The 14437-nt window shown below is 45.3% G+C and overlaps 1 protein-coding gene across 1 annotated transcript in view; it reads right to left on the bottom strand.

The window, feature by feature from the left end:
- Positions 1-10214, bottom strand: part of TSPAN8 (tetraspanin 8) — a 38939-nt gene extending 28725 nt beyond the window's left edge. The window contains exon 1 of the mRNA XM_084617640.1: positions 10008-10214. Within this exon, the coding sequence (XP_084473766.1) occupies positions 10008-10067 (60 nt within the window). The 5' untranslated portion in view covers positions 10068-10214. The remainder of the gene's footprint in view (positions 1-10007) is intronic.
- Between the last annotated feature and the right edge of the window lie 4223 nt (positions 10215-14437).

Raw genomic sequence — 14437 nt, 5'->3', positions numbered from 1 at the left:
TGCCCCAATTTGCCTGGGGTGGGGTTGTTTTTGCTCATGGGTTGTGTTATGAATCCTGTTGGTGGTGTTTCCCCAACATAATGCCACATTGTTTCTCTCTGTTATTAAAAGACTTTTGCTACACTCAGACTATGTGCTTGCGAGAGGGGAAGTATTGCCTCTTGGAGGCGCCCAGCGGGGGTGGTATATATTTTTCCCAGGTCACTGGGTGGGGGCTCGAGCCGGTTTGCATTGTGTTATTGGAATGGAACCCCTAGATATTGAACCCGGCCCTTGTTGCTGCCAACTCTGACGGGCAGAAGGGTTACATTTTTGGGGGCTCGTCCGGGATCGCCTGGGTCAGTACCCCTCGCAAGCACCTGTTGAGTGATCCACTACATTGGGAAACAATTTATATTTTTTTGTTTGTGCTTATATTTTGAGGAAATTACTGTTTGTATAATGGCTAATATGTCAGGTTTGTTGGGCCCTGGCTCAGCAGCTTCTAGCTCGGAGGCTGCAGCCTCGGCTGATGATTGGACAAAAGCTCTGGGGCAAATATTGGAAAAGGTTGTGCTGCCCCATGCTGAGTCAGACTCTTGTCGTAAGTTAAGATTATTTGCTGGGGAGGAGGAGTTTGAACCCTGGTTAGAGCATACCACTGAAATGCTGCAAGAGTGGGCCGTACCAGATGCAGAAAAGCGAAGATGCCTTATAGAGAGCCTTGGCGGCCCAGCATTAGATGTGATTCGCACCCTGAAGCTCATTGACCCTGGGGTCAGTGTGAAGGACTGCCTAGAGGCCCTTGAACACAACTTTGGGAGCGTAGAGGGCCCTGAAGACAGCTACTGTAAGTTCCTTAATTCCCAACAACAAAAGGGCGAGAAGGCTTCAGCCTACATACAGAGACTGGAGAGACTGCTTCAGAGAGCTGTCATGAGGGGAGCAGTGACTGCTGAGCAGATGGATCAGACCAGACTGGCTCAAATTGTAAGAGGAACTCAGTATCAGAACCCGATTCTACTTCATCTCCGGCTAAGAGAACGACGGGAACATCCCCCAAGTTACTCCCAGCTGATAAAAGAGGTCAGAGAGGAGGAAGAAAGGCAGGCTGCCAGTGAGTTTTGGGAAGCCCAAACATCGGAGCCAGCCAGCACAACACCACTGCAAATGGCCAGTGTACTGATGGTGAGCACCAGAGAGGAACTTGCCCAACAAATGCAGGTCCTGACGGAACGGATAGCTGAGCTGCAAAGTACCGTTGACCGAGTTAAGACTTCTAGGAATAAGAAGCCTCAAACTGTGGCGATTGAGAAGCCCGCACTTAGAGCCACCATCCCCCCCAGGCGAAGGGGGAAAGGTCAATTCTTCTGCTACCGATGTGGTCAGGATGGACACAGTGCTGCCAAGTGCCGTAATGAAGAAAACCCCTCCTTAGTGTATGGAAAGCTGAGGATCAGTTGGGAGAGATCCGGTAGCTGCCAGAGGGTCTGGGGACGGGGACCCCCCAGGTCTGCAGGATTTGAAGATTCCCCCAGAAAAGACTGTCCAGCTGGGATCCCTGCAGGACTGATAGGGCCTCGAGCAGAGGTCATGGTGAGGATCGAAGGGGTGGAGTGTAAAGCAGTGCTTGACACTGGATCTCAAGTGACTATTATATTTCAGTCATTCTACCAACAGATGCTTAGGCACCTGCCTATACAGCCACTGACTGGCCTTGGCCTATGTGGCCTCAGCATGGATGAATACCCCTATCAAGGGTATGTCATAGTGCACCTGGAATTCCCAGAGGAGGTTGCTGGGGTAAGAGAAGAGGTAGACACAGCTGCCTTAATATGCCCTGACCCTAAAGGGACTTCCGATGTGTCTGTGCTGATAGGGACCAACTCCAGTCTCTTCAAGGTACTCGCGGATTACTGCAGAAGGCGGGCTGGGGACCAGTACCTGAATACCCTGATGATCCATACGCTTTGTGCTGAAGCCTATAGGAAAATTGAGAGCGCTAAAAGGGACACATCTGAGCTACCGCTTGGGGCACTGAAGTACGCGGGCACAACCCCCTTAGTAGTGCCTGCAAGGACGGAGCAAGAAGTGCTTGTCATGAGTACCTGTCTGAAAGGCAGTAAAGGGACGTTAGCAATGATAGAGCAGCCGATGGGAGGAGAGCTCCCTGAAGGAGTGCTGGTCCCCAGTGGAGTCATAACCCTACCTGCTGAAGCCCAGGAAAGGGTGACTATACTGATTGCTAATGAAACGAGTCGTGATATTTTTGTGAAGCAAGGACAAAAGATAGCAGACCTCTTTGAGCCTGAGTCGATTGTAAAACCCCAGTATGAAACTCCAGTTTCGGCAATAGACCCAGCAAAGTTTGACTTTGGAGATTCACCAGTGTCCGAGGACTGGAAAGATCGCCTGAGGAAGAAACTTTGTGAAAGATCCAAGGTGTTCTCACTGCATGAGTGGGATGTGGGATGTGCAAAAGGAGTAGAGCACAATATCAGACTACATGACTCTCGACCTTTCAGGGAGAGATCTAGGAAGATTGCTCTCTCTGAGATGGAAGATGTGCGACATCATCTTCAGGAGCTGGCTGCGAATGGCATCATTACAGAGTCCCGCAGCCCATACGCCTCACCCATTGTGGTAGTCCGCAAAAAGAATGGGAAAATCCGGATGTGTATTGACTACCGCACCCTAAACAGCCGTACTGTGGTCGACCAGTACACTATGCCTCGAGTGCAAGACGCCTTAGACTGTTTGCTGGGAAGCCAGTGGTTCTCTGTGTTGGATCTTCGAAGTGGATACTACCAGATCCCTCTGGGAGAAGAAGATAAGGAGAAGACAGCCTTCATCTGCCCATTAGGGTTTTATCAGTTCGAACGCATGCCCCAAGGGATTTCTGGAGCACCTGCCACCTTTCAACGTCTCATGGAGAAAGTTGTGGGAGACATGAATTTACTGCAAGTGTTAGTTTATTTGGATGACCTGATTGTGTTTGGAAGAACCTTAGAGGAGCATGAAGAAAGACTTCTTAAAGTGCTTGATAGGTTGGAGGATTATGGTCTGAAGCTTTCAATTGACAAATGCCAGTTCTGCAGAACCTCAGTGAAGTATGTGGGTCACATTGTGTCCCAAGAAGGTGTGAGTACCGATCCTGATAAAATAGAAGCACTCACTACATGGCCACGTCCAAGTAACTACAGAGAACTCAAGACCTTCCTTGGATTTAGTGGCTACTACCGCAGATTTGTGAAAAACTATGCTACGATTGTAAAGCCTCTGAATGATCTTACCAGGGGACATCAGTCCAGCAAGAACAAATCTAAGTCCAAGAATAAGGGGAGGTCCCCAAAGCCTCCTGTGCAGAGACACAATGGCCCCTTTGCACCATTTGGGCCACGGTGGGATGAGAGATGTGAAAGGGCTTTTCGAGAAATCATTACTTGCCTAACTCATGCTCCAGTCCTAGTTTTTGCTGACCCAAGCAAACCATTTATCCTGCATACTGATGCCAGTTTGGAGGGTCTGGGAGCAGTCCTGTACCAGGAAGTGGAAGGCAAATGTAAACCGGTAGCCTTTGCCAGCCGAGGATTGTCTGATAGTAAACTCGCTATCCCACCCACAAGCTGGAGTTTTTGGCCTTGAAATGGGCCATCACTGAGAAATTTCGAGACTACTTGTATGGTGCTCAGTTCCAGGTGTGGACAGACAACAATCCACTGACTTATGTGTTAACAAGTGCTAAGCTGGATGCTACAGGACAGAGATGGGTGGCCGCCTTGGCTAGCTATGAGTTCAGCATTCAGTACCGATCAGGGAGAAGCAATGTAGATGCAGATGCATTGTCCAGGCGTCCGCAGGCTCCAGAAGTTGCTGTGATACCCACAGATGGAGTGAGAGCTATTTGCAGTGTGAGTCGCCGAGAGCCAGAGGCCCGTGAAGACTTTCAGGGATGTGTTGCAGAAGCTTTGGGCCTGCCCCCTGAATGCATGCCTTCTGCTTCGGTGAACTATATTGCATTAGACCAATCTCCTTTGCCCATGCTCAATGCGGCTGACTGGCAAGAAGCCCAGCGGCAAGATATTGACATTCGTGATACACTACTTGCCAAAAGGGAGGGGCGAAGCCCAGCTGCGGTTGTCCCACCTAACCCGGAGGGTAAACTACTATTGAGAGAATGGACCAAACTAAAACTGATTCAGGGAGTGCTACACCGAATGACCACTGACCCTTTACAAAAACAACGAGCACAACTAGTACTGCCAAAAAAGTACAGAGCCCTGGCCATGAGGGCCCTGCATGATGACTTTGGGCATTTAGGGATGGAGAGGACCCTGGAACTTATTCGTAGTAGGTTCTATTGGCCCCGAATGGCTGAAGATGTTCGCAGGAAATGTGAGACTTGCGCTCGATGTGTTCAAAGGAAAACTCTGCCCACGAGGGCTGCATATCTCAAGAACATCACCAGCAACAAACCTTTGGAGTTGGTATGCATTGATTTCTTGTCTGTGGAGGTAGACAAGAGGAATGTTGGAAACATTCTAGTAGTGACTGACCATTTTACACGGTATGCACAAGCATATCCCACACGTGATCAGAGGGCCACCACCATTGCTCGAGTATTGTGGGACAAATATTTCTCAGTCTATGGATTCCCGGCTCGGATACACTCTGATCAGGGGCGGGATTTTGAGAGTCACCTTCTGAAGGAGGTGCTGAAGATAGCAGGAATTAAAAAGTCTAGGACAACGCCTTATCACCCCCAAGGTGATCCTCAGCCCGAGAGGTTCAATCGAACCCTATTAGATATGTTGGGAACTTTGCGACCAGAGCAGAAGGCAACCTGGAGCCAGCATGTCGCATTTCTGGTGCATGCCTACAATGCCACAAAGAACGATGCTACGGGAGTCACCCCATATCTCTTGATGTTTGGGCGAGAACCAAGATTACCCATAGACTTGTGCTTTGGTGTATCAGAGGATGGAGATAGCTATGAAACTCATCAGCAGTATGTATCCCGACTAAGAGAAAAGCTGCGGGATGCTTATCGCTTAGCTACCGCTGCGGCTCGGAAGAACGCAGACCGCAACAAACATCGATATGATGCTAGAGTGCGTTCGCAGGAGCTCCAGCCGGGGGACAGAGTCCTGCTGCGAAATTTGGGTATTGCTGGCAAACACAAGATAGCTGACAGATGGAAGGCAATACCTTACCTGGTGATGGAAAAGCTGGGAGATCTGCCAGTCTACAAGATCAAACCTGAAGACGGTCCAGGGCAAATAAAGACGGTGCATAGAAACCTTTTGCTCCCTGTGGGGGAATTGGTAAGCACCCCTTGTGAGATGGGCCACGGCAGGGCCGCCGGGCAGAACAGAGGTGCTAGACCAAAGCCGCCATCCAACACAGACAGTGGGCCCCCTGCAGCTAACTTACCCCTATTCTGCACATCTGAGAGTGAGTCTGAGGAGGAAGACACAACCCTGGTGTATCCTGGGATGGAGACAAGATTTCAGTCTCGATCAGCTGAACCAAACGAGAGTTTTCCCTCTTCCGCCCTAAACCCAATGGCGGAACTATTTAGGCCCATTTCTGATACCCCGGTGCTGCTGATGAGACCCCCCTGTGATGACACACACAGGTTATTGGACAATGGGGACAGACAGGTAGAGGATGTCCTGGGCACCTTGGACCCTCCAGCGTTAGAACTAGGAGTGCAGGGGCCTACGCCAGTAGCTGAGGGACCCTCCAGGGAAGCCTCTCCATCCGTCACTCAAGAGGATGTTCCCCCTACCTCGGCAACAGAGATTCTCAATAGACGAGACAGGGTGATAAGACCAGTGAAACGGTTAACTTATGATGCACCTGGGGTGACTAGTGAGGAGCCAATACATTTAGCACACAGGCTTGTGGAAGCTAAAGTGGGCTTCCTGAGGCCCTTTGGAGGAAACCAATGAGTTGGTATAAAGGGAGTGTGATTTGTCGGGACGACAAAGTCTCGGCTGGGGGGAGGATGTAAGCAGTGTCAGGATGAGCTCCACCCTGACATCTGGTGGTGAGGTGTGGCAAGTTGTGGAAAAGAACTTCAGGGGCCGATCTCATTTGCATAGGCACACCCACCACGCCTAGAATGAGACCATAGCTGCCCAAATGGTCACTTTGGCTGCTGTGGGATCCCCAGTGTCTCTGTTATTGGGGCAGGAAGAATAAATTGTTATTACCCTGATTATGGGAACTGTGCTTGGAACTGTACGTGGCCTTTTGTTATGATGGAGGGATTCACCATCAACTAAGTAGCACTCGCTAGGCAAGGGTCATGGGTTCCAAAACTGTGTGAATGGAGAGAGGCTGGGGACAAGTAGTAGTACTTGGTGGCATGGGCCCCTTGGTGAGGGCCTTACATGCTGATTGCACTTCCTCCTCTCTCCACTGTGGAATATCAGAGCTAATTTTGATTTCATTAGAAGTCTAGTTATAGGCTGCTGAGCTCACTTTGGGCTGACAGTGCACCAGCACTGGGGCTCCCCTACTATAAGCTGAATTCACCTAAGAGCTGAAATCACTGAGTGTTGTGTTAAGTAGTGGGGGAGCCTGAAGATATATTGTGGAGCAGTTTGCGGGACGGCTGGTGAAGCAGTTCGACGCGGAGCAGTGTGTGGATGGCAGGAGCTGCTTGTGGGCCGTGGAGCTGAGTTCGTGGGGCAGCTGAGCGAAGGAGTTCGTGGGGCGGCTGGCGGAGCGGAGCGCAGCTGAGCGAGGGAGTTTGTGGGGCGGCTGGCGGAGCGGAGCGCAGCTGAGCGAAGGAGTTCGTGGGGCGGCTGGCGGAGCGGAGCGCAGCTGAGCGAAGGAGTTCGTGGGGCGGCTGGCGGAGCGCCGCTATGGAGCTATGGGGCGGTCAGCTTCAGATCACGTAAGGTGCCTCTTACCCCCGTCCCATTTCCACCCAGGTTGGGAGGTAAAGCTCCGCCGATAAACTTTCGAACTCTGGGGCTGCCCTGACCAGGGACAGAGACTTTTGGGGCATTGGACTTTTGGGACTTTGGGTGATTTGGGGTTGCTGGACTCAAGAACCAAAGGGAAAAGGGCATGCCCCAATTTGCCTGGGGTGGGGTTGTTTTTGCTCATGGGTTGTGTTATGAATCCTGTTGGTGGTGTTTCCCCAACATAATGCCACATTGTTTCTCTCTGTTATTAAAAGACTTTTGCTACACTCAGACTATGTGCTTGCGAGAGGGGAAGTATTGCCTCTTGGAGGTGCCCAGCGGGGGTGGTATATATTTTTCCCAGGTCACTGGGTGGGGGCTCGAGCCGGTTTGCATTGTGTTATTGGAATGGAACCCCTAGATATTGAACCCGGCCCTTGTTGCTGCCAACTCTGACGGGCAGAAGGGTTACACTTGCACGGATGCATACGTTGGAAATCAGAAAGTTTCTAACCCTCAGAGGAGTGAGGTTCTGGAACAGCCAATAGGAGTTGTGGGGGCAAACAACCTAACTAATTTTAAGATGAAGCTTGATAAGTTTTTGAATGGGATTGCCTGTGATAGCAGGGGATTGGACTTGATGACCAAGGAGATCCCTTCCAGTCCTATGTCCTTACAAGAGCCCTGAATAAAGCACTGCCTTGATTTTGTTGAAATTCAATATACTAAAAAGTACTCAAGTGGCAGAAGCTGTTCTGAGGTTGATGTTACCTTAGCTTCCTATTATAAGCTCGATTTTTCTACCCCACACTGGGGAGCAGTGCTCTGCACACTTCTGGAGAGTGCCAGGATGAGTGTGCCTGGGGAACACTGGCTAAAAGATGTAGTAATACCCACTGTTCTCTCTCTGTTTCTGTTTTCACCAAAAGGGTTAGTAGCAATTGGACATCTAACATAGTAATCACCAGTGAAAATGAGGCTGAAATAGGGAAAGCACAAGTTAAAAATTACTTGGACATGTTAGATGTCTTCAAGTTGGCAGGGCCTGATGAAATACATTCTAGAATACTCAAGGAGCTAACTGAGGAGAAATCTGAGACATTAGCAATTATCTTGCAAAACTCATGGAAGACGGGAGAGATTCCAGAGGACTGGAAAAGGGCAAATATAGTGCCAATCTATAAAAAAGGGGAATAAGGACAACCCGGGGAATTACAGACCAGTCATCTTAACTTCAGTACCCAGAAAGATAATGGAGCAAATAATCAAGCAATCAATTTGCAAATGCCTAAAAGAAAATAAGGTGATAAATAACAGTCAATATGGATTTGTCAAGAACAAATCATGTCAAACCAACCTAATAGCTCTCTTTGACAGGGTAACAAACCTTGCATATGGAGGGAAGCAGTAGATGTGGTATATCTTGACTTTAGTAAGGCTTTTGATACTGTCTAGCCTGACCTTCTCATAAACAAACTAGGAAATATAGCCTAGATGGAGCTACTATAAGGTGCATGTATAACTGGCTGGAAAACCATTCCCAGAATAATCAGGGGTTCAAAGTAAAGCTGGAAGGGCATATTGCATGGGGTTCCGCAGGGACGGGTCTTGGGTACGGTTCTGTTCAATAGCTTCATGAATAATTTAGATAATGGCATGGAGAGTATACTTATAAAGTTTGCAGACAATACTAAGCTGGGAGAGGTTGCAAGTGCTCTGGAGGATAGGATTAAAATTCAAAATGATCGGGACAAACTGCAGAAATGGTCTGAAGTAAATAGGATGAAATTCAACGAGGACAAATGCAAAGTACTCCACTTAGGAAAGAACAATCAACTGCATGTAGTAACTCCTTGCTTAACTTTGCAGTTATGTTCCTGAAAAATGCTACTTTAAGCAAAACCATGTTACATGAATCCAATTTCCCCATAAGAATTAATGTAAATAGGTAAACAGATTAATGTAAACAGATTAGACAAACACCTGTCAGGGTTGGTCTAGTTATTACATAGTCCTGCCTTGAGTGCAGTGGACCGGACTACATGACTGTTGAGGTCACATCTATGATTAATGTCCCTTTAAGTACTGTTATGTAAAAAGTTCACCTTAAACTTTAAACGCACTCAAAATCAGCCTGGGCTAGGTCTAAGTTCACAAACCAGCACTGGCTCATTAGAAGTTTATTTATTGTGTCCTCAAGGCATGAAAGGTTTTTGCAAATTCTATTTGTCTAGCCACAAACTTTCAGAAGCTACTGTTTGTGGTTCCTTTTGAGTTTTGTCTTCTGTTCACTGGGAAAGATTCCCTGAGGCAAGTCCCATGGTGTAGCTACTAATTCCACTTCTGGTTTCAGTGTCCCCATTGTCAACCTGTTACATCTCTTGCCTAAGGGTTGACAAGATTCAGCCATGAAAAGGCTGATTTTATTTGGACTCAAACCTTTCAAAAAATTCTAGGTCTGCAAACAAGTAGACACAACAAGTATGGAGATCTGTTTCAAACCAAACTCAGAAGGCTTCACGCTGCTCTTCTTTTACATCAGGCCTGGATTCTACTCTCTCACATACTCCATCCACTTCCATATAATTATCCCTAATACACACCATTGCAACCTGTCAGCTTGCCAAAGCCAAAGTAAGAGACTCAGTGCAAGACAGCGCCAAAATACGACACACACAAATTATTCCTGCAAAAGATTTGAAAATGCTTCTATAAAATTATTCTAAACCCCGATGTAAATAATTTACAAAGTAAAAGCAAGATAGTTCATGTGTAACATAGGCAACTTTTGGACTATAATGAGTGATGTCCCTCAAAATGAAGGCACTTGTGATATGTCGTCACAAGAACTAGATCTCTAATTTCGAATTTACAAAAAATGCAGGCATTTACTAAGCATTGAAAATGAAAGAAAACCAGAGACTAAGCTAATGTTGCTGATAAAGTGAAATTGAATGGATTCTCTCTCCCCACTGCTCTACCTATTTCCAATCATACTCTAGTTTTTTATTTATATCTAATTTTCTTTATAACTGCTGCTGCTATATTCCCTGAATACGGTGGGCTCTGGTTCCCATGCCACTATTAGCAACTTAAAAATCAACTTACCCAGAACAAAAAGTTGAAGATGAACATGGAATATTTCATGCAGCTGCTCACCCCTGCCATTTTCAAAAGCTAGTGGAACCAAGGTTTAAGAAAGAGTTTTTACAGGAGCTCTTCCTCTCTCTTTCTCTCTCTCTCTCTCTCTCTCTCTCTTTTTAACTCTTCGAAAAGCTCTGAGGCTGTGTTCTGTCCTTTGATACCAAAAGTCTTGGAGGAAAGCAGTTACAATTATTTACTTAATACATATGCCCTGGGTAAATATTAACCAAGCACCCAAAAGCACCATCAAGTGTTATCTCTGAATATGTGCATAGGCATGTTCTCTTGTTCTGGCTACAGGATTGGACGTTTTTATGTTTGCATTCTTATTTTCCATACCCCGAAAGTAAACAGATACTATAGGATAAGGCATAATATCAAAAGTAGAGGAGAGGAAATGAAAATGTAAAATGTTTATGGGGTCAGTCTCAAGAGAATCCAACATTAAATGCTAAACGCTTGCACTTCTAATACTTCTAACAATTACTAGATTTGCTCTGTTTCATCACTTTATTTACACACTGCCAGAATTCATAGACCTCCCCTCAGTCCTGTTCCAAACATCCAGCCTAAGTAATGGGATGGATGCTGGCTTTCTCTGCACAGGAATGGGAGAGAGGAATCTGCCACCATTACTTCAATCTCAATGCCCTCTCCAGACTGCTCTTGGCTCTTCCTCCATGACAGCATCCCATGGAGCTTGGATCTGTAGTGCAGAGCATACAGGCCCTGTGCAGATTGCCAGATTTTTTTTCTGCCCCAGCACAGCGGTCACATGGTTCCACTCTGAGACTCCCTACACCCGGAGAGCAGGGGCCAGGATTTTGTCCCAGAGTAAATGACAATGACAACTGTAATGACTTTACTTTGGTTTCGTTGTTTGCCCTCAAAAAGATATTATTAAACGACTATAGATATCAGATTGTTTGGCCTCCTCTATCGCTATGTTTTCTAGAGGAAACCCAACAAAACAATCCCAGGGGGATGAAAGTCAGGCAGGGGTTATGCTGGGTTCTCCATGGAAAGAAAGATTTAATTTGCAGATGGTCCCACAGAACTTTTGCCTGTAGAGGCTGGGGATGGGCTACATTGAACCAGTTTGAGTCCCATTCACCTTGACCAACCTCCCTCTTTAGTCAGCGGTGTTTACTGTTAACCTCCAGATCTCCATTCTGAGTGCATAGCAAGGTGGTTTGGGGAATGTTCTATATTTGCATATGTAACCCTTGCTCCCTCAGAGTGGCACTCTGTCCCCCTCTAGTGGTGGCTAACCCAGCTAGAGATTGCTACAGTCTTGGCTAAGAGATATGCGTCTTTTGGCTCATGCATTTAGCTCAAGAGGTCCAAGATTTGATGCCCACTGCCAACACCACACCCTTGTGTGAGGCAGCGTTACATGTATATGTAAATGGTTAATAGGCAAGGTGTCTGAAGATGGCACACATGGATACATAACCTTGTCCTGGGTTTTGTTGGACCAATACATTTTGTTGGGCATGGGTTCTTCTTGTTGCTCTTTACAAAGGGGACATGCTCTAGGTTACACTGGCTAAATATAGCCCATAATTTTTATTTAACTAAATTTAAGAAGACCCACCTGCTCTGAATTCTGATGACTGGTGATTAACCTGACTCACAGATATTCAAATTTCAGAGGTATGGCATATTTTTTGGAGGTAACAATTTTTCTGATTCTAAGGGCTTGGCTTTCTGACTAATTTATTTCACAATGTCCAAACTAAATCGGAGAATGTTCCTATGAATAATTGTGCTTATGAAATGCATATTTCTCAGAAACTTGGAGAAACATCAAAGTAGTATGTTTTAGATCTAAAGACCCAGATAAATAAACAAGTAAATAAATTTATATATCTTCATGGAAAAATTACATAGCCACAAATGAATCATGAGAATAGTTCAAGTACCATATAAAATTATATGACAGATTCTATAAAGGGCAATGAAAGAATTACAGCTGACATCTGCTTTGAAGAGATAAAGTCTAAAGTTAAAGCATGGAATTGCATTTAGAGCAGGTTTATTATCAGACTAGCTCTGAAGAAAAGTGTCATATTGTACCAGAGATTACACAGTCATGAACTGTCTTGTATAGTAGATATCCATTAACGATTAATAAGTTTTAAAATAGTTTTATCTGAAATGTTTGGACCAGACATTCAAAAAGAAAGGAAATCACTGGGGGGAAATGTGATAAACTGCAAGGCATTTTGATATAGAAACCAAGGATAAACACGTACAGAATGGCCCCTCTCTAGGAAGTTAGTATGCAAACATTTCGCAAGTTATAAAGGGAGTCTATAGGACCAAATCCTAGCTCCCACCCCACCTTCCCATCTTCTTTCCACCACTCTGAAGCACAAAGCAGATACAAAACTGGTGTACTGGCTACCTAACTCCAGAGATCCCCAGCTACTGGAATGGCCCCTTTAGGAGCTGTTGAAGTTGGGAAGAACTTAGAGCTAAAGCTGGGCAAATTTTTTTTGACAAATAGTTTATTCATTGGCATAAGGACTTGAATCCAGATCTTGCATTCGCAAAAGAGCGCTCTAACCACCAGACTATGGAGTCTTTCTTTGTTTTTTTTTACAAAGTGGAACAGCATTAACAGGAGAACTTGAGAAAGACCTAGCCTAGAATAGCCAATATCACAGTGGTTAGAACGTGCTTCTGAGAAGGAAGAGACCCAGGTTCATAATCCCTGCCCTGGAGCAGGGACTTAAGTCTGAATCTCTCATATCCCATGTGAGTTTCTCAAACACTGGGCTATTAGGTTAAGAGGAATGGTGGCATCATTTCCTTCTCCAGCGATTCTGTGACTCTAGCCCTTTGCTTTTACTTAAAGGTTAAAGTTGCCAGAAGTGAAATGAAATCTATATGTTTCAGGTTGAACACAATGTTTTGTTTGATCCCAAACAATATTTTTGAACTGCCAGCAAACCAATAAAAATATAATCAGTTATTCACCCCACTCTATGAAGTTCAAGCCGGAGGCTGCTCCAAAGTGTGTCAGAAATAGAGCCAGTTTCCCGCTCTGTTATGTTTTCAGTTGTGCAGGGCACAAGACCAGTATAATTGCAGATCTGGCGCTATTGTGTATACAGTTGCAGTGAGGTTAGAAGACTTAAAAAGTTTAAGATCTAGATTTTAGTCAGCCTATTTTTTCAGCATTGCAGGTACAATTGGAGGTTGCAGTTGCTGAAGTAATTTATCAGAACCTCTGGGATTTTATTTCTCTTGTCAGAAAAGAACCACTTACCAATTATTTGACAAGCAAGTCCCAGGAGGATTCCAGTTCTCCCTAGAACTGGGGGCATCTCTTTTGTTGACCATTTACCCAGGAGTAAAAACCATCAGGACTTTTTTTTCCCTGGTCTCTCTGAAAAAACAAAAGTGAACTTTAATATGACTTGATTGCTATTCCTCATTTGAGACTTGATAAAAGGGGAATTGGGGAAAGTTAAACACATTCCCAGTGTGAATTATATTCTAATTATAACGTAATCTTCATGTATTACATGAACTTGTCATAACAGTGATGTTTCATATCTATGTACCAAGGTACTTAAAGTAAAAATGTGAAGTATATGATTAAAAGTATGTGAGTGCCTTCCATTATTGAGAAGTTTTTAGTGACAGTTGTCTGCAGAAGACGGTAGCTCTATTGTATATTAACCTTTTTTCTTTGCAGTTGCAGATTTGGAGTATCCTTGATCACTGTACATCTATCTGCAGTTGCAGTTAGAGCTGAAATGACCTGATTTGTAGGTGCAACCAGAATTGCCCGTAGCAGTTCTAAATGGGTACAACTCTCAGCACAAGTAATTCTGCCTTCAGTTTTGTGCCCATATTTAATTGTGCATGCCAAATTGCTCCCACAATCCCAGAGACTCTTATTCAACATTTAGGCCCTTATATATCTGTACAAAAATAAATGCTCTGCCACAAATCACCTGCAATCCTTTTCCAGTTAAAAGACTTGAAAATACAAATTGCAAATAAGGAAAAACCTAACAGGTTAGCATATGAAGTTACCAGTTACTCATTTGGGTGCAGGGAATGGGTGAGGCTAGCATGCTAATGTAGGGCAAAAGCTAAATACAAGTAAAGGTGAAATTCTGGTATTCTGCAGCTGTGTCTCTTGACTGAATGATTAACCTGAGATTGTGATGAACAGGCCTGATTAAATATCCCAGTGCACTGTTTTGCAACAGAAGGTGTGAGTCACCCCCTCTCATCTATTTCTGCTTTCGTTAATTACATTGCATTTACCCTGTTCTGGGATTTCAGTTGGATACAATCTTCTTCATTTCCTGTCCCTAATATTGTGTACACAACTAAAGAGCTGCCATATACTTTCCAAGGGTGTGCTGCAC

The sequence above is a fragment of the Lepidochelys olivacea genome, assembly GCF_965140295.1.
Source record: "Lepidochelys olivacea isolate rLepOli2 genome assembly, chromosome: 1".
Classification (NCBI taxonomy): Eukaryota; Metazoa; Chordata; order Testudines; family Cheloniidae; genus Lepidochelys; species Lepidochelys olivacea.
This window is presented reverse-complemented; position numbering and strand designations above follow the sequence as displayed.